The sequence below is a fragment of the Halichoeres trimaculatus genome, unplaced genomic scaffold (assembly GCF_033239565.1).
Source record: "Halichoeres trimaculatus isolate MK-OKI-2021-1 unplaced genomic scaffold, fHalTri1.1 fHalTri1_scaffold_17, whole genome shotgun sequence".
NCBI classification, from domain to species: domain Eukaryota; kingdom Metazoa; phylum Chordata; class Actinopteri; order Labriformes; family Labridae; genus Halichoeres; species Halichoeres trimaculatus.
The window spans coordinates 19,332,267-19,354,220 of record NW_027437195.1 but is presented as its reverse complement, the minus strand read 5'-3'; the positions used below and the strand labels follow the sequence as shown (position 1 = coordinate 19,354,220).

The window sequence follows — 21,954 nt, the reverse complement described above, 5'->3', positions numbered from 1 at the left end:
GAGTGCAGCAGGAGGGCGGAGCAGTAAGTAACGTGGTGCAGTCAGAGCCTCTACATACACAGGCTGCTGTTGGGTTACCCTCTCTGGATCATCATCTCTCTCACAGAGATCACCACCATCTGAGGAAAGGAGGACAGCAGAGGTCACAAATCAGTGTTTACACCACAGACTGGAGAAATAATGGACCATGACACCTGATTTCAGCTGAAAGCAGCAAGAACTGACCTTAAAGTCTCCAGTCTGTAGTGTGGACTCTCCAAAAGATCAGCAAGCAGCATCTGCTCTGAATCCAGCAGGTAGTTTCCACTCAGGTCCAGCTCTCTCAGATGGGAGGGGTTGGACTTCAGAGCAGAGGCCAAACAAGTACAGCTTATTTCTGACAAACTGCACCAACTCAATCTGAAAGAAGAAAGAGCAGTGATGATTTAGCATCCAATCAGATCTGTTCATGTTTAAAATGTTTAGTTCAAGATTAAAATTTCCCAATCAACGATCTTTTCGCAAATAAATAGTGAGTTTGTCATTTTGATGTTGGGGGTTGACATGAATTCAGCCTTCCAGAGTCATCATCTTAATATCACCACAACATTTACACACCTGGGCTTAATGAACTGAATGTATTACAGGAAAGTCCACAATACGGCATCTGATTTTTAAGAGGCAAAGGTTAAATCAGACATTATTTGTTTACAGAACCAACAATGCAGGAACTTTGACATAAAGGGATTTGACAACTTTCATTTATTATTCTTCACAGGTACTTCTTTCTCATTAAATTAAGATGAGTCTTAAAGGAGTGGCAAACAAAGTATAGGACAGGAAACATGAAGATATGAGAAAGAAAGAAAGAAAGAAAGAAAGAAAGAAAGAAAGAAAGAAAGAAAGAAAGAAAGAAAGAAAGAAAATGCACAACTTTATTAATCTAATGTGCATGTAAACAAAGTGAACTTAAACTGTAAAACATGTCACACCAACAGCAAATGAACTGACCTCAAAGTCTCCAGTTTGCAGGAGCAACGCTCCAGAAAATCACACAGTATCTTCACTCCTGAATCCAGCAGGTGGTTTCCATTCAGGTCCAGCTCTCTCAGATAGGAGGGGTTGGACTTCAAAGCAGAGGCCAGAGAAACACAGCTGATTTCTGACAAACTACACTTCCTCAACCTGAATAAAAAATAAACAATGTTTGTTCCAAAACCATTCAGTGATTAATTTCCTGCTCAGAGATTCAGAAGATTAAATATGAGACTCCAAACAACTGAAGCCAACATTACTCAGGTTAAAAACTATTTGTTGAATTCTTTTTCAGAAAGATAGTTAGCATCCAAGCTAACTAGTGAGCATCATAGAGCTTGATGGAGATGTTGGAGAAACTAAACACTAAATGAATTTGACATGCACCTCTCAGAAGCTCTAAATTAATTAGTGAAGGATTTTTCTTTCAATGTCAATGTCTCAAATCTAAGGAATTTACCTCTGTCATGATACGAAACCAATGAAAAAGCTAATGTGTTTCACATCAAACACTGATCGCACTTTTAGGAAATGGTGTCTGACCTCAGGGTCTCCAGTTTGCAGAGTGGACTCTCCAGGAAACCACACAGCAGCTCCACTCCTGAATCCTGGAGATTAGTGTCACTCAGCTCCAGCACTCTCAGATAGGAGGGGTTGGACTTCAAAGCAGAGGCCAGAGAAGCACAGCTGATCCCTGACAGCTGGCTGACATTAAATCTGCAAAAAGATCAAATGTTAAGATAAAAAAATAATTCATTGATTTCTAGTATTATTTTTTTTTTTACTATGATGATATAATCATTTTTTAATGTTCCTATAACTTTATTATTTTGTTATTTATTTACTAATTTCTTTACCAACGTTGTGCTTGAGTGCCTATGATGGGATGGGGAATACTTAGGGATGTGCTTGAAGAAGAGCTGTATGTATGGTTTGTCTGTCTTGTATCACTTAATTTGCGTTGTGTATTGCAATCCTTGTTTTGTTATTTATGTTCTGTGTAAGGACCCCCTTAAAAACAAGATGCTGCATCTGAAAAGGCTATTCTTAACAGATTAAAATTGAAATTGTATCATGTTTATAACTACCACAACAGCAGTGTTTCATAAGCGCCTGTTCATAGTTGAAGGGGGCAACATCAACTGAAAAACAACATGAGATCACAAGAAGAGTTTAGAGCAACGGGGAGTCAGAGGGTGGGAGGAAAGGGGAGGAAGTACCAGCTGAGATAAATAAAAGAATTTTGTCTTTTGCCACATATGCTGGGAATGTAGACAAGTGAGGCGAGTACAGATGAGATAAGGTTGGGTTTGCAGAGATGATTTCCTCTGATGAGTACGGAAAACAGAAAAGCCACCATCTCAGCCAACACCATAATATTTTACTTTTTTAGTAAGATTTTTTTGTTCCATGCCCACACAAAAAATTGAAACAACAGAATGAGCTTCAGTCAGCGAACTGACCTCAGAGTCTCCAGTCTGCAGTGTGGACTCTTAAGACCGGCTGACAGAAGCTCCACTCCTGAATCCTCCAGCTTGTTTCCACTCAGGTCCAGCTCTCTGAGGTGGGAGGGGTTAGACCTCAAAGCAGAGGCCACAACTTGATAATGAGCCTCTGAGAGTCCACAGGATGAAAGTCTGCAATAGTTTGTTTGAATGAGAGAGAACTCTTAATGCTTGTGAATGTGTTTTGTAGGAAGTGAGATCATACCCTGTCTAAACCTGATGAAATAAAATTTGTTTAAGCAGTAACAAAGCAGGTGTGAGTAACTTCTGGCACGTAAACATAGTGGTGTATCAGTCAGGGTACAGGAGTGAAGGGAATGGATATGAAGTACTTTCTAATTACATTTAGTAGCTACCGATAAATTCAGCCTGCAAATCAACAATATAAGCCTCTGGTGTGAAGAAAACAGAAATATGACATAAGGACATGCATATCTGAAGATGATGAAAAAGACTTAACTCAACAGCCAGCTCTTGTTCAAACATAAACACACTATGTTAGATTAGTTTGATTTACAAATGTACACATAAAAAGAGCATCACATGTTTAAAAACTCGGCTTATTACATAACTATGAATGGCATCTGCAGTTAGAAAAAAGATTATCAAGCTACACTGCAAAAAACTGAAATCCTACCAAGTGTTTTTTGTCTGATTTCAGTGAAAAATGTCTTTTTAGACTTATTTTGAGCCACATTCACTTGACCTGTCCAGAAAAATGTCTTATTTCAGGTCATTTAAAGACAAAAATGACACCTGATTATTTACAAGTAAAAAAATCTGCCAGTGAGGTAGGAGAAATGTGCTTGTCAAGATTAGAATAATGTCTTAATACAAGTACATTTTTCTCACCCCACTGGCAGATTATTTTTTCTCGTTTCAAGCAATTCAGACCTCATTTTTGTCTCCAAATAGCTTGAAGTTAGACATTTTTCTGGACTGGTCAAGTGAATGTGGCTCAAAATAAGTCTAAAAAGACATTTTTCACCGAAATAAGACAAAAACACTTGGAAAAATTTATTTCTTTTTCTTTTTTCTTTTTTTTTTGCGCAGTGTAAGCTTTTTCACCAAACAGCAGTTTTCAGTATGCCAGTCTTTTTGAGCAAACGAGGGCAATGATGGGGAAAGCTCGAGGAACAGCAAATCTAATCCAAACAAGGGATGTTTTTTTTTATCTATCTTGTGTTCTCATCAATGACTGGTCATAAAAAACCACTGTGTTCATGCACAGTGTGGCAAAGAAGTGTGTTGGTCTCAGATTAATGGTTGACTGTGTGGTTTTATCATCTGATTAGTAGACTTGGGGGGATTTTGGCTGTGGCTTTAAAAAAAAAAAGTTGGTAGGAGTTTTGGAACATTATGGAAGGACCTTTGACAAGCCTCTAGGATGTTTTGGCAAACGAACTTAACCTGAATTGGTAAAAGTAGAGTGAAATGTTAGACACATTCTACATGTCATAGATAATTTACAGATTTATTTCACTGCGCTGCGCTCTTCTTAGACAGGAAACTGGCACACACAAACTGACACCAGACGTGGGATTTGAGCGTACCCTCCAACCACGACTGGATTGAAAAATGCTGATCTGTGCATGGAAAGAGCTTGAACCCATTTTTGGGTCGTACACATGTTTAACAAATGAGAGACACCGTAACAAAAGATAAGACCTGCCACTCAAACACAGCCTGAAACATCACAAAATTACTAGTAATAGATACTTTAATTTTGGAACTGACAGAAGGGGAGCTTTTAAAAAGACTTCATGGCTGTGTTTTCTGAGTATTCATATAACTGAACTATTGTATCACACTGATTTATAATAGAGATAAACTTACACAGCCTTCCTGCAGTTCCTCACAGCTGGAATCAGTCTCAGTCGTCCCTCATCTGACGTGTTGTACTTCTCCAGATCTAACTCATCCAGAACCTCCTCTGCCATCTGCAGCATGTAGGCCAGAGCAGAGCACTGGATTTCAGTGAGTTCCCTTTGTGATCTGTTCTCTGACTTCAGGAACTCTTGGATCTCCTGATGGACTGAGGGGTCCTTCATCTCTGTCAGACAATGGAAGATGTTGATGCTTCTGTCAGGAGAGACCCCATCACTGTTCATCTTCTTCAGGTTTTTGATGACTCTCTGGATCATATCCGTACTGTTGTTTGTTTGACCCAACAGACCTCCCAAAAGTCTCTGGTTTGACTCGAGAGTCAGTCCATGAAGGAAGCGAACAAACAGGTCAAGGTGACCATTTTTACTTCTCAGAGCTTTCAACATTGCTCCATTTAGTAGATTTTCTAGAGAGGAAGTCTTGCGTTTGCTTAACAGAAAAGGCTGAAACCACAATGAGCTCCAGTATGTGGGTTTTTCTGTACTGTCTTGTCCTTTCAGAAAGTCTTCCAGTTCTGCTGTGTCTTCGTGTGTGAAGCAGTGGAACATGTAGACTGCAGCCAGAAACTCCTGAACGCTCAGATGAACAAAGCAGTAGACAGTTTTCTGGAAGATCACACTCTCTCTTTTGAAGATCTTCGTACAGACTCCTGAGTACACCGAGGCCTCTGTGACGTCCAGACCGCAGCGCTCCAGGTCTTCTTGGTAGAACATGATGTTTCCTTCCTCCAGATGTTCAAATGCCAGCCTGCCCAGCTTCAGGAGAACTTCTGCATCAGCCTCCATCAGCTCCTGAGGACTGGTCTCATGACCCTCAGTGTATTTCTTCTTCTTCCTCTGAGTCTGAACCAGCAGGAAGTGTGAGTACATGTCAGTCAGGGTCTTGGGCAGCTCTCCTCCCTGCTCTGTGCTCATCATGTGCTCCAGAACTGTAGCAGTGATCCAGCAGAAGACCGGGATCAGACACATGATGTGGAGGCTCCTGGAGGTCTTGATGTGTGAGATGATTCTGCTGGACACATCTTCATTGCTGAACCTCCTCCTGAAGTACTCCTCCTGCTGGGCATCAGTGAAGCCTCGTACTTCTGTCAGCCTGTCCACACATGAAGGAGGGATCTGATTGGCCGCTGCAGGTCGAGACGTGATCCAGACCAGAGCTGAGGGAAGCAGGTTCCCCTGGATGAGGTTTGTTAACAGCACGTTTACAGAGCACTCCTGTGTGACATCAGACACAACCTGAGTGTTCTGAAAATCCAGAGACAGTCTGCTTTCATCCAGGCCGTCAAAGATGAACAACAGTTTACAGACAGCCAGCGTCTCTGCTGTCAGCTTCTCTAATGTTGGATGGAAAACATGGAGCAGCTTGAGGAGACTGTAGCGCTGGTCTTTGATCAGGTTCAGCTCCCTGAATGAAAGCAGAAGCAGCAGACTGAGGTCTTGGTTTTCAGAGCCCTCTGCCCAGTCCAGACTGAACTTCTGCACTAGGAAAGTTTTTCCAATCCCAGCAACACCGTTTGTCAGAACCACTCTGATGACTTTCTGTTGCTCAGCTAAGGCTTTAAAGATGTCCTGGACCTTGATGGGAGTGTCATGGAGGATCTTCTTGGAGGCTGGTTCCAGCTGTCTCACCTCATGTTGGGTATTCACCTCTTCACTTAGACCCTCTGTGATGTAGAGCTCAGTGTAGATCCTGTTGAGGAGGGTTCTACTTCCTGTTTCATCACTTCCTTCAGTCACACGTTCACATCTTCCCCTCAGACGGAGCTTGTGTTCTTTTAAAACCTGCTGCAGACCAGCTAGCTCTTAAAAAAAAGAAGAATGAGAAAAAAGAAAAATCAGAAACTGTTTTACACCAGATTTGAAGTTGAAAAATGAAAAGCGGTCATCTTTTAAAATGAGAAACAAACAAACTGTAGTTTATTCTTATTTAGACTCTGAATTTTGATAGTCATGAAACATTCTGTGCTGTCTCACAGAAAGTCACCATGTCTCATAAACAGGATGTGTGTTCAATCTTATCCATAAAATGAGACGGGTTTACAGTCTTACTTTGTTCTGTATTTTCTCCACACTGGGGACAGGAGAAGTCCCCTGGTGGACCAGACTGGTCCCAGTATGAGGTGAGGCCCTGTCCACGGCTGGTAGGGACTGGATCCTTCAGGACGTCCTGACACACAGCACAGCAGGACGGCTGCTCTGTTCTTCCCCTGTGAAGACACGTCCTCATGTTTTCGGGATTGGTTGATTAATGAAGAGAAACATCAAGCCTACAGTCTGTAATGTTATTCCTATTTTACCTGTGTTGCTTGCTCTCAGGTAAAACTTTAATTCCATACTTAAAGAGGACAGGTTTCAAACAGGAGCCAGCATTAGCTGTTTGTTATGAACTTACTTTAGATTACTGTCCAACAGTCTGCATCTTAGGCCTCTTATTTTCTGCATCACGGACACTAAGAGTCTTGTTATATCAGAAAGGAAATCCTTTACTTGTGTTTTCTGTCTTCCCTGTGTCTCAATACCTGATGCAGATCAAATTTCCTCCAGGATACTGAAAATAAAACTGAAGTTGATTTGAAAACTTTGAACAGCTGAACCAGCGTGAGATAGTAAGTTGTCTTACTCTGTGTGTGAGATTCCAGGTTCATTACTGAAGTACAGAGGGAGATCTATGGATCGATGACTCTTCAGAGACAGACAGCTGAGACCAGGAGACTTTTCTCTCTGTCTGCTTGACTGAAATCTAAAAAAACACACATGTTCTGATAACTCATGATCACATCATAATTCTCGTATGACAACATTATTCAAATCCAAGTGCTCTTACTTTGAATCTGAGGGTCCAGGTTCTTTACTGAAGTACAGAGGAGGGTCTTTGGACCGGTCACTCTTTAGAGACAGACAGCTGGGTCCAGGGGACCCTTCTCCATCCTCCTCTTCCTCTAAATCAATGCTCATTTTGGCCTAACAGCTGAACACAAGAATCAAGAGAAACCAGTTTGCTGTCACGTGACAAAGAAGAAACACCCTACACACACACACACACACACACACACACACACACACACACACACACACACACACACACACACACACACACACACACACACACACACACACACACACACACAAAACAAAACAAAACAAACAACAAAAGCAGGCTCCATTTCAACCTTTCTTTTCTTCAAGGTTCACAGAGAGAAAACTTAACCCGAGATTTTGAAAGTGAAAAGGTACAAATGTTGGATTAACACTCACCACGCTTCACCTTCCTGCTCCGTTCACTGTTCACTGAGAAAGTGTTTTTTTAGAGATCCCTCCCCGCTCTCATCAGGCTGGAACACGTGATGAGAGCTATCAGGTGAATTCTTGAGATGCAACTAATGACAATACTACTTAAAAAACGGCAGCTCTATTTATTTTGTTTATACATTAGCTTTATTTGATAGGAGCAAAGCAAACTAGATAGACCAACTTCTGCTTAACAGCGAGAGATTTTACACACATGGACACAACAGTGTAACCATTCAATTAAAGAATAAAAACCCAATAGTCACTGAAATCATTTAAAACTGACAAAAGTATTTTATGAATTATGATCCTGTGGTGAGCCAGGGAAGGGACTGTCTGTCAGATTGGCACTATGAGTGTGTTGTGACTGTACATTTGTTTGTTTCAGTGACTGAAAGGTGAATCTGGAAAGAACAGAGAAGATTATTTCTAGGTAAACAGTGACAACACTGTACACTTGAATATTATAACAAGAACTGGAGCACCCAGAGACACGGGTGGGTTAAATTTTCAGAGGAAGGAAGATGTCCAGTTTCCTCATGACTATGATGAATCTAAGGATCTGAGGGCGTTGGAGACACAGCAGGAGTTTTTTAGCTCTGCCTGAAATGAAATCATGGACACACTCAACATTCACACCCAACTCCAAAGGAACTCAGAGGTAAAGAATTATTTGGCTGTTGCTGTTGTCTTGGTTTTGGATTAGAACACAGAAGGACAATTAACATGAAACCCAAGACTTTTGTGGCCTCTTATTTGTAATACCTTTATCTAAAATAAACGTAATACAAGACACAATCTGTTTGGTGGATTTGTAACAAAAATATTATTTTTGTTGTTTCATGTGATTTAGGCTTTAAAAACAACTGATATGGAGAACCTCTTTGTACTTGGCACTCGGCTCATTTTTGGAAATAAGAAGCAACATAAAACCCTGGCTGTGATAATAAAGTTATTTATTAGAAAAAGAGTAAAAATAGTGCGTTTAACGAGCAATGAGGCAAATAAAGAGGGCCAAGGAATGCTGCTCAAAATAACAAATTAATATAACAAAAGGAGACTCAATGAAAACTTGATTTTTAAAAAGAAATTAAAACAAAACCAAACTGACAAACCTTCTGATAAACACAAAAACACAGGTTATTAGCAATCATAACCCTGATGAATCCAGTGTAAAGTGTACAAAGGAACTTTCTCTGATCCAGCACAAAACAAGCAAGATTACCATCACCATGATGAATGAGTGCATTGAAACACTGAACACAGGAAAAGATTCTGTTGTTGGCTGCATCACAAAGGTAAAGCTATAAAACTACAGTACTTAAAACAGACTGCTCTACTATGTAATAACTTCTAACCCCCCACAGAGACAGACTAGATTTATATGTAAAATGATAGATGTATTTGTTATAGGCGTAGAATATAGTTCACATTTAATTTTAATACCATCTAACTGGCATCAGTCAACATACGGCTGTGTTTTTTAATATTTTGTAGCATTGTTGTTTTCCCATTGCAATAATGTATTGATCTTAACTACTTCTTTTGTTTAGTTTGATGGTAAAACGGTAAATTTGAAAACTCTTTCATAACAACAATAATTATATTTAAGCACTCAAGACATCATTTTAACTAAAGAGCTTTTGTATACTGATGGATTAACATTAACAGAAACATTAAAAAAATGTCATCAGATAATACTAATTTATGACAGTAGTGAAAAACAGCCTACACAGGTAGTAGTGGTCTAATAAAATGATTAAGCACTGTATATATTGTGTAGATTCTTCCAATAAGACTACATTTTTTCGGTGTGAACGGAAGAACTTCTCAGACACACGTTTAAGTAGTGACAAAAATAAAAACGAGAAAAAACCAATACAGTTGTCCTTAGAGCTTAGGATCCGGTGACTCATTTACTATTCACCCAAAAAATCAAATAATCCACGATAAAACAAATAGCAAAAACAGTCACCGCCCATTACAACAAACCATGGTTGAAAACTGTATGCCTCCCATTCCACACACACCTGGCTCATTAACTCACGCTTCTTAAATCCATTTAAAACACCACCTACTGGCAGAACAAAAACACAAAAAAAAAGAAACCAAGAAGAAAACAAAACTTAATTATGGCTCAAACATATTGGTTTCTATATAAAATGTATTTATGTATAATTTAGTAGTCATTTTATATTTATGTATATATAAAGTCACTACTTGGCTCAAAAATGTAATATCTTTTTTTTTATGGTGATAATGATGATTAGGGCTGATTTGCAGTCATTCAGCGTTATTTCCTTGATAACAGCAACCAGGAGTACATCGTAGCCACTCTGAAAAGTCTTCAACACACATGTGCGGAAATAACATGATCTTAAGTCTGAAGCTTGATTTTGAGGTCAGTCAATTGTTTCATGTCGACTGAACTGCCACCACACACAATCACAAGCAGGGGGCCCAAAAGAGTCGGCAGCCGACCTAGAAAGGAGATATGCAAAATAAATTATGAAAGACTTTTATTGGAAGAGCAGCTTTATTTCATAGTTTTAATTAGAATGACCGAATAAACAGGGCTAAAAAATGGTTACAGAGAAATAGTCACAACACTTTGGTTTGTAAGCATAAGTGTATTTCCATCAGGTGTTTACATGTTGAGGACATTTTATAGAAATGATGTATTTACCTTCACTCTGCAGTCTTTGTATTAGTCCGCTGTAGACAGCTGCCAGTGAAGCTCCACAGGCCATCTCCACCAACACACGCTCCTCATCTACAGCAGAGGCCACATTGGAATAAGTTTTAATAACTTAAACAGTTATTTGAAGGCTTGTTGTGAAGAATCACTTACCCAGAAATGTTTCAACAGCCTGCAGAGCCTCCTGGTCAGTCACAAGCTCAGAAATGATCGTCAAGTCCGGGCATTGGCTGTATTCAAAAGCTTTCTTGCAAACGGTTCTGGCTCCAAGACATTTGGCTTCACTATAATGACACACAGATGAGCAGTGAGTGGTTTGATGATCACTGATCCAAACATCTGAGCTCTGTCTAACTACCAACCTTGTGATATCATCCAGGGTGACCAGACCCCCTGCCTTAATAGCTGCGTTGAAACAGTCAGCTCCTACAGTTTCCATGGCAATGATTGGTACGTCCTTCCAGCCTTTATCTATGAGGCCCTGGATCACTCCACAAAGAAGGCCCCCTCCACCCACAGATAAAACCACAGCCCCAGGCTTCACCCCCGGACCAAAAGAGGCCGCAACTTCTGTGATCAAACTGGAATGGCCCTGCCTGAATTTGTGATATGTGGGGTGAGAAAGAGATGTATTCAAGTTATTTTGTTTGTTTATTTTGTTGATTAGTTGATATGTCGGTAAATTTCTCATTAGAGGAAACTACATCTTCAACAGAGGTGAATTGTCTACCAGAGGAGAGGGTGATCAAATGGGGGAACATAGGTCAGATCTTCAGTTTCAGCCAGCCTTAGTGCCTCTGTATTTGCATCATCCCAAACCTAAAAACACACAGATTTTACTCTTAACCCCCTCAATCTAAACTCTTAAACAATTTCACAACTACTATCAAACAACATGTGTTGATTAAATTAAACAATATCAGACTAATATAAAGTCACAAAGAGATTACTTAGATATATATCTATAAAACAGTTTACCTTGCCTGAAACCTTAACTCTGGCACCCTGTTCCTGGAGTCTTTGAAAAACCAAAGAAGAAGAAGAAGTAGGAAGCACAATGGTGGCTGGTATACCCATTTTTCGGGCAACATAGGCTGCAGCCATACCTGCATTACCACCTAAGAGAAAAAAACATAATATTTTCATTTTATATCCACTTTTATTCTGGCATATTGGTTTGAGATGTGGTAATTAAAAAAGTGTCACCTGATGAGCACACAACTCCTTTAGACTGCTTCGCTAGCTAAAGAAATATGGAAAACAGCAGGTTAGAGTTAAGTTAGAGTTAATATAAGTCCTTTGAAAACAACAGTCCTTTTCCCAAAAAAATATTTGAAATTTCATCACTAGATAAAGAGTTCCTACCTTTTGGCAGAGGTGTCCAATACCACGGATTTTGAAGGAGCCAGAGGGCTGTGAATTCTCCATCTTTAGATAGACCGTTGTTCCCACACGCTTTGACATGCTGACACTTTCCAGCAGTGGTGTGTTGAGGTGAAATTGCTTCTCCATTGCACACCCTACTTTGCAAAAGTGGCAAATAACATTTTTAAGTGGAGAAAAATTGAGCATAATCACAATTTGAGCAGGGCTAGCTGTGGCTGACTGGTGAAGCTAATGATGAATCCAGGTCTTCTTGGTTAGCTTTAAAAAGTGTTTGTATTCATTTGTAAAATATCTGATTACAATTTTTTTCAGGTGATGTAATTTTGTCATGCCATGTGAGGATTCTGACAAAACCGTATCAAAACCAGCCAATTTTGTTCAGGCCACCTTGGGTATATTAGAAAATCAGTTGGTGGGATTGGTCGACGATTTCATTAACATAAAATTGTGACATTTAATATGTACATTGTCATATTTTTACACTGTACAGTGTATTTGTGGCAAATATATCGTTGTGAAAAACAAATTAATCTCAGTGTGCTCCTCTTCAACAGTCCGTGCACTGACCTGGCCCTCCCAAGAAAAACATACTAGACACGCCCCTGCTCTGCAGACCTCCACTATGGGACACCTCTACTGTCAGGGGGAGATAAAAATGCTAAGGTTTCAGAATAATAGAGCATAATCTTGTTTTAGCATTTTACTTAAGTCCAATAAAATGTCTGAGAGATATTAAGTAGTTTTTTCACTTCCAGTTTTGCATCTCAATCATATATTTAGATCATACAACTTAGTATCTCAGTTACAGTTACGACTGATTCACTAAGCCAGGAGGGTAAACTAACTGAGGGTGTGATCAAAACATAAAGCAAAAGGCTGTCTTAAAATGCATCACACAGTGGACCTAGTATTACTTCCTTACTTTCATGGCACTCTTAGGAAGCACTGCACTATTGGCTGAAATATCTGCAGTTTAGCTATCATTATTTAAGATAACATTGTGCATTTCAGTTTTGTGTTTTAACCATTATTTCTCATTTTGACTTAATATTTTACTTTTTTCCAATATTTCAGAAACCTTTCAATTCTCAAGGATCTCAGTGGGTTTTTATGCTGGTAAAGGCAAGTAAAATTGGAATGTATTTGAAAAAAGATGTGCTGTGTAGTCAGGGATAACATATCTGCAAAAGCTCATGTGTTTATAACCGCCGTCTTAATAACACTAACTGCTAAAGGAGAGTGTGAGTTAAATACTTTTCATTACTTTAACTCTTAAGTTTCACATTAGTATTGTTTATTTTTTATTCTTGTACTTATTTTGTTATGGTGTAAATAGTGATTTTTTTTTCTTTCTTTCTTTTTTTCATTCTTCTAATTTTTAATTCTTGTCTCGAGTTCATCTCATTATTTCTGTTTTTATCATTGGATTTTCACCATGATTTTTCCAAAGCTGCTGTAACACAAAAATGTCCCCATGGAGATCAATAAAGAATATTCTTTTCTGTTCTATGTAAATGAACCAGCAGAATTGCGTAGTTTTTACCAGTATCTGACTTGTCCCACAGCACTGGAAAAGGTACCTGATTTCTGATGAGGATCCGTTGGTTGGGTGCGAATTACAGCTGCTCAAACTGTAGGCGCTTTTCTTGTTTCTTTGGGTCCGTCCGATAAGTGGTCCATGCCCAAAAATAGGGCAGGAGAAAGGTTCCGCTCCGTTGCCGAGATGACCTCCGCGCAGCAAGCAGTTCGCGCGTCACGCGGGGACATGCAATGATTCACGTGAGCCTGCATTAAAATTTAACGACGTTACTGTTGGATTGCTCTCCGGTTGTAAACCACATCTGACCTCTGAACAAGACTTTATCATACCTCAAGGGGCTCTATGGGCCTTATTGTGTACACGTGGCATGCTCCACGTTGCATTTTCATCATAGACTACTTTCAGAAAACACACGCACGCGCGCACGTGTACTAAAACGCTTTCACCATTTTGATCAGTTCAGATATCAACAGCGATCTTTTGTACAGCTAATCTATTAATGACTAACTTAATTAACAGACTTCATACTTTAAGATACGGAAGCGTATTGCTGCCTCGCCACACTGATTTTCAGCAAACTATTCCTTTATGTTTCATATTAGAGATGTTTTAGTGTAGGAACCCAAAGAAAACTCCAAGCTGTTTTTTTTTGTTGTTTTTTTTCAACATTGCTAGACCATTGGGGCATAATGGTTTAGTTAGTAATGTCATCACTTAACATTTTAGAAATGTAATACATTATCCATAAAAATAATCTGGAAACAGCATGCACATATCCATCTGGTCCAGGTAATGCTGTCTGTCAACCAGGAGGGCTGCATCACACCTGCGCCCACTGTTATAGCACTCACTGAGGTTAGCTGCCTGGCTCAATTTTAACTAACCAATCCATCAAAGTTGTAGTGGGAAGCAACCTTTCAGTAAGAAATACTTAAAGTATTCAAGTAGATAAATGGATTTGTTCAAGAAGGCAGACTTCTCATGGAAAATACAGTTATATCATTTAATAAATAACAAGTACACGTACAGGGAATGAGAAGAAAAAACTCTAAAGAAAAGAAAAAAATAAATAAAACAAGTAAAGATCCCCCCAGCATCCCTCAAGCACAGCAACAATTAAGGTTCCATGGGGTTCAAACAGATTTAAACATAATAGGAAATTGTCCCTAGGTTTGTGTGTGAATGGTCAGGGATGATTCATCGGACACAAGACAGATCTGCACATTTTTTTTAGAAATAGATATACTTTTCTAACTTTTATAAATGTTACAGTTTGCATTACCATCTGAAATATTTTATAGTACTCACAGAAAGAACTAACTATGGCCATTTGATACCTAATATTGGGATAATGTCACCCAGCACTGTATGCTGAAAAGGGCTTACCAATGGATCACTGTACTTTTCAGCTTAAAGGAGAACCTACCAAATCCTTTAAGCGTTTCATTTTATTAAAATATGTTTTCAGCAACTCAGTTTTACATGTAGACCTGCTAGGTCTTGGTAACATTTTGAAACAGTGTTCATAAGGTGACAGCTAGCACACACATCTCTTAACAGGAATTTGAACGTGGGACAATGACTGACTAGGCGCATATTCAAGGTGGACTCCAATGCTAATGAAAACTGCACATCATATCTTTACCATACAATTGCAAGCTTTAAAAAAATAATTAAAAACTATTTAAAAACATTTGAAATGTTATACATTTCCAACTTTTCTTATTATCTGGGACACTTCCTGGCAACAGGACATTTAATGAGTGAACCATGTCAAGTGTTCAAATTGTTTTCTATCTGAAAAATACAAATTTTCTGTGAAACCAATTTCATATAGGGATAGGTGTTGATAAGATTTTATTGAGACCAATGCCATTATCAATTCCACTTTTCAGTCTGGTTCTTTGTTGATTCCCTCATCAATTCCCATGGATTTTTGTCTACAAAAAGTAGGATTTAAAGGCTTGGTGTCAGACACATTTTATTGAGTTTGTAAGTAAATATATCATGACACTCTTGGTGTTTAACACCATGCATCAAAGAAATGTTGTTAACATGGTGATGTTGCAACCCTTGCATGATAGTACAGCATTGCACAAGTTGCACTTTACGTTGTTAGTGTCCTTTTTGGTAAACTTAAGGTAGGCTTTTGATGACTTACAGCCCTCCACTACTGTCTTGGTAATTCTGCTGCTGACTGACAAGCAGGATTGACGTAAGGTCTGGCTGCTCCAGCATAATGTAAAGAATTGACAAGGGAATCATTAAGCATAAAGTCTGCTTATGTCAATGGATTAAATAATTTCTAATCGATTTTAACAGGATCCAGTTGTCAATACCTATCCCTAGTTTCATAGTCTTTCCACTCTTAACAATTTACAAATAACATCTGGAGTATTCATTTTGACTGCCAAATAGGCCAGATTATAAACATTATAAGTTTAAGATCTAAATGAATATTGTTTTTTGGGGTTTTCCTTCTCAAGAAAGTTTGGAAATGTAGAGCCTCAAATATATAGAGAAGTTGGCGTGGATGTGACAGAAAATATTACCTACACTTGTCACCTATCTACTGAAAATCAAATAAAAACATCTCTCATCATCCTGAGCTGCATGTAAGACGCATTGAGTTGGAGGTGTCTACTGAATAGAGCAGCTCTGTCCGTTGGCATCTTTGGAGCGCAGACACAGTTTTGGTTTGTAGTTTTCCAGGTAAAGTAGCTGCTTGGAGTTGAATGCCCCACGACGCTTCCTAAAAATATAAAATCAACATTATTATATATATATTATAATTTTAAAAGATGTATTACTGACAGAGGATGACAGGTGTGTTGTAAATACAAACATTATACATACAAAAATTATTATATGATGCAGAATTACATAAACTGTCAATGCAACTTTGGGAAATGGATATCATTGGTGTCAGAGTTTTACTCACAATCTAATGAAATGCACAGCATCTTCATATTCCATCCCACACTCAATTAGGGCCAAGGCCACCAACACAGGAGCTCTGTAAAACAGTAACACATACATTAAAATTTACAGTCATCTCTTTGGAAAAGTCTTTTGGCTGTAAAGCCCAGTATGAAGCATGTAAAAAAAAATCAGATTTACTCAAACTTAGTCTGTGCTTTGAGTATTATGCCCTACCTAGTACATGCTACATTTCTCTCTGGTCCGTAGCTACAGATCATAGTAATTTAGCTGTTGTTAATAGGTAGTAATAGAAAGCATATTATTTTTTTCTTGCAATGTCCCACAAATTTTTAGTGTCGAGACATGCAAAAAAACATGTGCAAGTGTGCAAATAACAATTGTTGATGCTCAATGTGCATGCACTTTCAGACATTTACGAATCACTTCAACTTATCCTTAAAATGTTGGTCCTGGTGTGTGGCAGAAGCCCCACCATAAAATTTTAAAAATCAAAATATAACTACACAAAACTGTTGTGCTTGGGGGAAGAAAACAGCACCACAAAGTGACCAAAAGAAGTTACTGCTCTCAGAAAACCACAAAAATCCAGCCTTGTTTGCCAGATTCTACTTAAAAAGGGTTTTTTGGTATTTCTCAAATTTATCTGCAGTCTCATTTACTTTTCCTCATTTACCATGATGGACTCATAGCCACAAAAATATTACAGCAAGTCTCATCCCTCAAATAACAAGCACATCTCTCCAGTGTGAGTCTCTCTGTATTGGCTGTAAAGTCTTGTGAGATAAGATGTGTTATTTCTCACTTTATAAACAAAGACTGATGATGGAAGTAAGAAATCATGTTTCCCAACATGCTGCTCATTAGTAATTAGCCTTACATTCAAGTAAATCGAATTGAAAAAGCGTTATTTATTCCCGAGGGGCAGTAGAGCAGTAAGAAACAGCAACAGACAGTACAACAGATAGACCCTATTGCACATCAAACTCAAGTCTACTGTTTGAAATGCTAAAATCCTAACTTCAAGAAAGTAAAACGTAAAACAATTGCTCATTTATAAAATAAAACTAGATAAAACAGAGATAAAAATATCAAAGATGACACTAAATGCAACAGGTGTGTTTTGGAAACAACTTCAAATTTTTTGTGTTTCTCACTTGTCTAATTATTTACTATAAAAAATAGGAATACAACTAATTATGTTTGTAAAATATTTCTTTCATCCTATTGATATTGGACTAAGTTACGAAGTTAGTATACCCTTTTTGTTTTGTTTTTTCTTCCGTTTGTGTTGAATTATGCCAAGCTTTTGGCAAGGAACAAATAGTTTCAAAAGTATATTAGTTTGAAGAGAAAGCCCACGCTACAGTTGGTGTCTTTGTATACACTTCAAGTGTAGAGAGAACACCTGTGGTGACTGCAGTGAAGCTGATGATGTGTTCTTTTAACGATGACACACCCACACAAACTTTTAAAAATTAGAAGCTAATCTGTTTTGTATACTGACCTTCCAAGTCCAGCTACACAGTGCACAGCCACACAGCTTCCAGGCTCATCTCTGAACTTGATTTGTAGCAGATTCAACCAATCATCGACCACCTGGTCTGGGGGGGCAGACCCATCCTCAAATGGCCAGTCCTGAAAGGGAGATGGTGTTGTGTTTGATTGAACTTCTTGTTGCCATAGTCTGCCATAAAAGCAAAACCACTCCTTTGCACATGCCCACAGTCCTCTGTCTTGTAAAAAGGAACATGAGCTAGTGAAGTGTTAATTTTCAAAAAGAAATATACAAGTTAAGAAAGTCAATGCTATTGTAACTGTAGTCCGCAAAAAAACGGTACAATAAATCACTGGGCATGTTAATGGGAGTAGAGGTGACAGAACTTGTTAGTCATTAGAAATTGTTTTTAGGGGACACTAGGATGGCCTGGTGTTAAGGGATTTTTATATTGGAGGTTGAGAAATTGGGAGAAATTATGTTCTAAACAGACCTTTTTTGTGTTCCCACACAAAAACCACACAATTGAAGAGTCAGATTAAACACATTTATTTTAAGTGCTGTCTTTTCAGAAGCCCTTTAAAATACTACACCTAGTTTAAAAAGGGAGTGGAAAGTTTTGTATTGTCAAATGAAAAAAAGATGACACATATCTGAATAATCATAATTATTTTTCCTGTTGATGTTAATCATTTATTATTAAGTAAGATGAAGGATGCCCCACCCTCTGTTCATGGTTTCCTGCTCTCTATTAACCCTTTATGGTTGGAGCAGCTTAGAAGCTGATGTGCTTGCCTGAATTGTACCTTAAGCTTATGTTTGCAAGTTAGATGGTTGAGAACATTTATCTATTTACAATTTTACATTAATGGATGCAAAACAAAAGAAATCAGATTTCTGTTTCAGTTAATTAGTTTTATAATTTAAAGGGATATTCAACCTACCAGGACATTTATGCCTTCTTGCTCCAATGGTGTCTTGTCATAAGTAGCAGCACACACTCTTACAAGTGTGTTGACTCCAAATGCCTTTAAATCCTACAGAAGAAAACACAGTCTTTATCACATTATCCTCACTGGGACTTTCTGATGAAAAAAAACTGAAGAAGTATTTTAAAGAAAAACTGCATGCTACCTCTATAAACCTTCCAAGTTGTGCATTAGTGGGGTTATGCGTAATGAGGAACCTCAGACAGTCGTAACAGATCTCCACTGAAGCTGGTCGGTTCATTTTGAGACCTACGAAGTTTATCAATAAAAGGGAAAAAAGTACAAGACAAAAATGCTGTGCTTCGCTGGAAGGAGTAACAGACGGGGTCTCCAAAAAATTTGAGTAAAAAGAGTCTGTAACAAACGAATAAGAAAAAAAACTTTTTCCAATGCAGATTACTGCTTAAGTATGTATGTTTATCTAATCAAGTCACTAAAGTGACTAGAAAAAAGTCTAACTAGGCTCAAAAAATATTTTTGTAGACAGGTGGAACCTCTTTGGCAAAAAGAAAACACTAAATTGACTTTCCAAATTATATTTCTATAAACAAGCATGTAAGAACAAAACAAAGAGAAAAAACAAACCCTTTCTCCTGTTTTCTTCTTTTCTTAAGTCTGTTAGCCTGTTTAAAAAAGTGCTGTATTATTCTGAGTAAAAGAAAACAAAAAAGACAACAGCTCTGAGTAACACCTCAAGGATTAAACCCTCCCCTATTCCCCAGGACAGGTGACAGGCTGGAGATTGGCTTGTCCTCATATGGGTTGAAATGGCAGACAGTAAAGACCTATAATGAGAGGGGAAATGTTACATGTACACTTTTTAAAAGCCTTGCGAGAAGTGTCATTCCATGTATATGTGTTTACACTGATGAAGTGTACCTCTTAGCTATTCTGAGTTTTCTAGTTGTAATGGTCAAAAATTAGGCCTGGGCAATATGACCTAGAAATAAAATCTTTGATCTTTCCTGACAAACTGTATTAATACAATGACTAAGAAATGACTCAAATAGTTTCTAAAGCCCCACGGTGTTCACCTTTTTGGTCATGAGAGTATTCCCCAGGAGGCATCACCGATAGAGACTGTCAAATTGGATAAACCACTCAGGGGTTGCTTTATTTTGGTTTCAAACTGAGCCTAACACAATGTGCAGGCCTGTTTTTTTGATGGAGACAAAAAAATAAATATGTATCAAAGCAGAGCCTCTACAATTAAGTTACCTGTGACATTAAAAATCTTGATCAATGGTCAAACAGGTTAATCCTGACATCCTTAAACTCCGCCACAAATAGTTGCATACATTTTTAGCATAATTCTTGGACTTCAGCGTCAGAAACCCCAAATGTCTTAGGGGGAGGGCCCTCAAATGACTCTTTTATTACTTATGCCCTCCTATCATAACAAACTTTGACCTGAGGAAAACTAACCTAAGGGATATTGACACCTCATGGGGGCTCAAGTTTGGAGAGCTCACCCTTATTTTTGATAGGCTTGAGCTGGTGCTGACCAGTTGCATGATTCTGCATCACAATAATTCGAGTGATAGTACCCTTGACAGTGCTCTTTGATCAGCAAGTATGTAGTATCTGCCTGGCTCTGATGCCATATGGGAAGCAGTGGAGTGAGAAAGGGAGAAAATCATTTTTCTCCCTTTTTTTAAATTCATTCCAAACCACAAGTCTGAATTTTTCAATTTACAGCCCAGCCCTAACTTGGTTCAAATGAGCCTTTAAAACACATACCTGTCTGAGTGAATGGCAGTGTTTGGCCAAGCTGGTGTCTCCTGTTCACTTGTCGACAATAAGCAGTAGGTGCTGGGCTTGGCAAAACTCCCCTCCTACCCTTGCAAACGCCATACATGTGCAGCCTATGAGAAAGTTTGAGCTGTAAGTATGACGCGTAGCTCAAAATTTAGACGTAAAACTGTACTGGATATACTTGATCTTACCGTGAAGAAAGCCGAAGAGATGGTTCATTGAGCGTGCACAGAAAAATGTGACAGCTCTTGGATGAAGACACACCATTGAAGACGATGCTGCTTATCTGGATGCTGGCTGACAACGGCCCGCTAGCTTGCTGCTAAGCTGCTGAGTGAAGGAAAACACCAATCATTACCTGACTTAACGTGTCCAAATGAAATTATAACCAAAGCAGTCCTAACCTTGTATGTTAACTTTTACTTTCCATTAACTAGTCTCTCTGATTAACATTTAATTACAGATCAGGCCTGGCACCTTGCCCTTATGAAATGTAATGGGACGTTATAGATCAAAGGTTCAGTTAGCCCAATGTAATGCTAACGAATAATGAAGACTGATTTAAATGTGGACCTGTTTGTTCAAAAAAAGACCAAAATGCCAAATGTATGTTTACTTTGTTGTCCATCACATCGTCAAATTTATAAAGGATTTCCTGTTATTTTAGCTTAAAGTTAAAGAAACCCCCGTTACTGTAAAAGGTGCCTGATGTTTGTAACTGAACGTACCTACTGGCTAGTCAGTAATAGCGTTAGTTGTGACCCGGTTAGTAAATACGTTACTGCATAAGATTTCGTCGCAATTATTTCTAAAACCTTGATTCTAATTATTTCATTTTACTACATACCAAATCAATATCAAAACGTAAACACATGAATTTATGACCACATACATCACAATACATTGCTAATGTAAACAACGCCATCCGTCTCTAAAGGCGACTTAGCAAGGCCAGCTTACAGAGTGTTGTCGGGATAAACAGCAGGGATATACGTATATAAACGACTCACAGCAAGCATTGCAGCTTTGCAAACACAAGCGACACCGTTGCTACACAAACTAATACATACTTACGTACAGCAGAACTCCCCAAAATCAAGACGTTGCTACTGAAAACTCCGCGGACTCGACATGTTCTTCTTCTGGTCTTTAATTTTTTTATCTACATTTTTTTACTTTGGCGATAGAAGACAATGCTCATTACTGCAACCTACTGGTATGGAGTGTGAACTACAACCTAACCGCTCTACTTTGCAAACATTAAAAAAAAAAAAAAAGAATAAATAAATTTTCCTTTGTCTTTGGGAGAGGTCCTCCCTTGTTGTTTCAATATCATTTTTACATTTTGTACTCTCTTTTACAAATTTATCTGTAGTCTCTTCAGTCTTTTCCTCATTTACCATGATGAACTGATAGCCACAAAAATATTACAGCAAGTCCCCTGACCCCATCCCT

At 38.4% G+C, this 21,954-nt stretch overlaps 3 protein-coding genes across 12 annotated transcripts; all 3 read right to left on the bottom strand.

The window, feature by feature from the left end:
• Window positions 1-109: 109 nt before the first annotated feature.
• Window positions 110-7,360, bottom strand: LOC141806781 (protein NLRC3-like). Its single transcript, XM_074692456.1, has 9 exons — window positions 7,230-7,360; window positions 7,026-7,145; window positions 6,447-6,612; window positions 4,356-6,205; window positions 2,478-2,651; window positions 1,558-1,731; window positions 991-1,164; window positions 226-399; window positions 110-119 (listed from the first exon to the last, which is right to left on the bottom strand). Exons 1-9 carry the CDS (start codon window positions 7,358-7,360, stop codon window positions 110-112), a joined length of 2,973 nt encoding a protein of 990 aa, XP_074548557.1.
• Window positions 7,361-8,000: 640 nt separating this feature from the next.
• On the bottom strand, window positions 8,001-13,474 carry sdsl (serine dehydratase-like). 3 transcript variants are annotated; one of them, XM_074691787.1, is made up of 9 exons: window positions 13,358-13,462; window positions 11,757-11,914; window positions 11,598-11,634; window positions 11,370-11,509; window positions 11,122-11,210; window positions 10,754-10,987; window positions 10,545-10,675; window positions 10,380-10,466; window positions 8,001-10,174 (listed from the first exon to the last, which is right to left on the bottom strand). In XM_074691787.1, exons 2-9 carry the CDS (start codon window positions 11,901-11,903, stop codon window positions 10,071-10,073), a joined length of 969 nt encoding a protein of 322 aa, XP_074547888.1. In that variant the 5' UTR covers window positions 11,904-11,914; window positions 13,358-13,462; the 3' UTR covers window positions 8,001-10,070. The 3 variants fall into 3 exon arrangements, with proteins under 3 accessions (XP_074547888.1, XP_074547887.1, XP_074547886.1); XM_074691786.1 differs by having other exon boundaries at window positions 8,002-10,174; window positions 11,757-11,911; window positions 13,358-13,474; XM_074691785.1 differs by having other exon boundaries at window positions 8,002-10,174; window positions 11,757-11,911; window positions 13,321-13,463.
• Window positions 13,475-14,306: 832 nt separating this feature from the next.
• Window positions 14,307-21,680, bottom strand: LOC141806901 (protein tyrosine phosphatase type IVA 2-like). Of its 8 annotated transcripts, none has more exons than XM_074692610.1 (9): window positions 21,574-21,666; window positions 20,691-20,829; window positions 20,485-20,609; window positions 19,330-19,529; window positions 18,890-18,993; window positions 18,700-18,792; window positions 17,765-17,895; window positions 16,259-16,333; window positions 14,307-16,069 (listed from the first exon to the last, which is right to left on the bottom strand). In XM_074692610.1, exons 5-9 carry the CDS (start codon window positions 18,983-18,985, stop codon window positions 15,958-15,960), a joined length of 507 nt encoding a protein of 168 aa, XP_074548711.1. In that variant the 5' UTR covers window positions 18,986-18,993; window positions 19,330-19,529; window positions 20,485-20,609; window positions 20,691-20,829; window positions 21,574-21,666; the 3' UTR covers window positions 14,307-15,957. The 8 variants fall into 8 exon arrangements, with proteins under 8 accessions (XP_074548711.1, XP_074548712.1, XP_074548705.1 ...); XM_074692611.1 differs by having other exon boundaries at window positions 19,436-19,529; XM_074692604.1 differs by having other exon boundaries at window positions 18,890-19,529; window positions 20,691-20,826; window positions 21,578-21,680.
• Window positions 21,681-21,954: the final 274 nt, after the last annotated feature.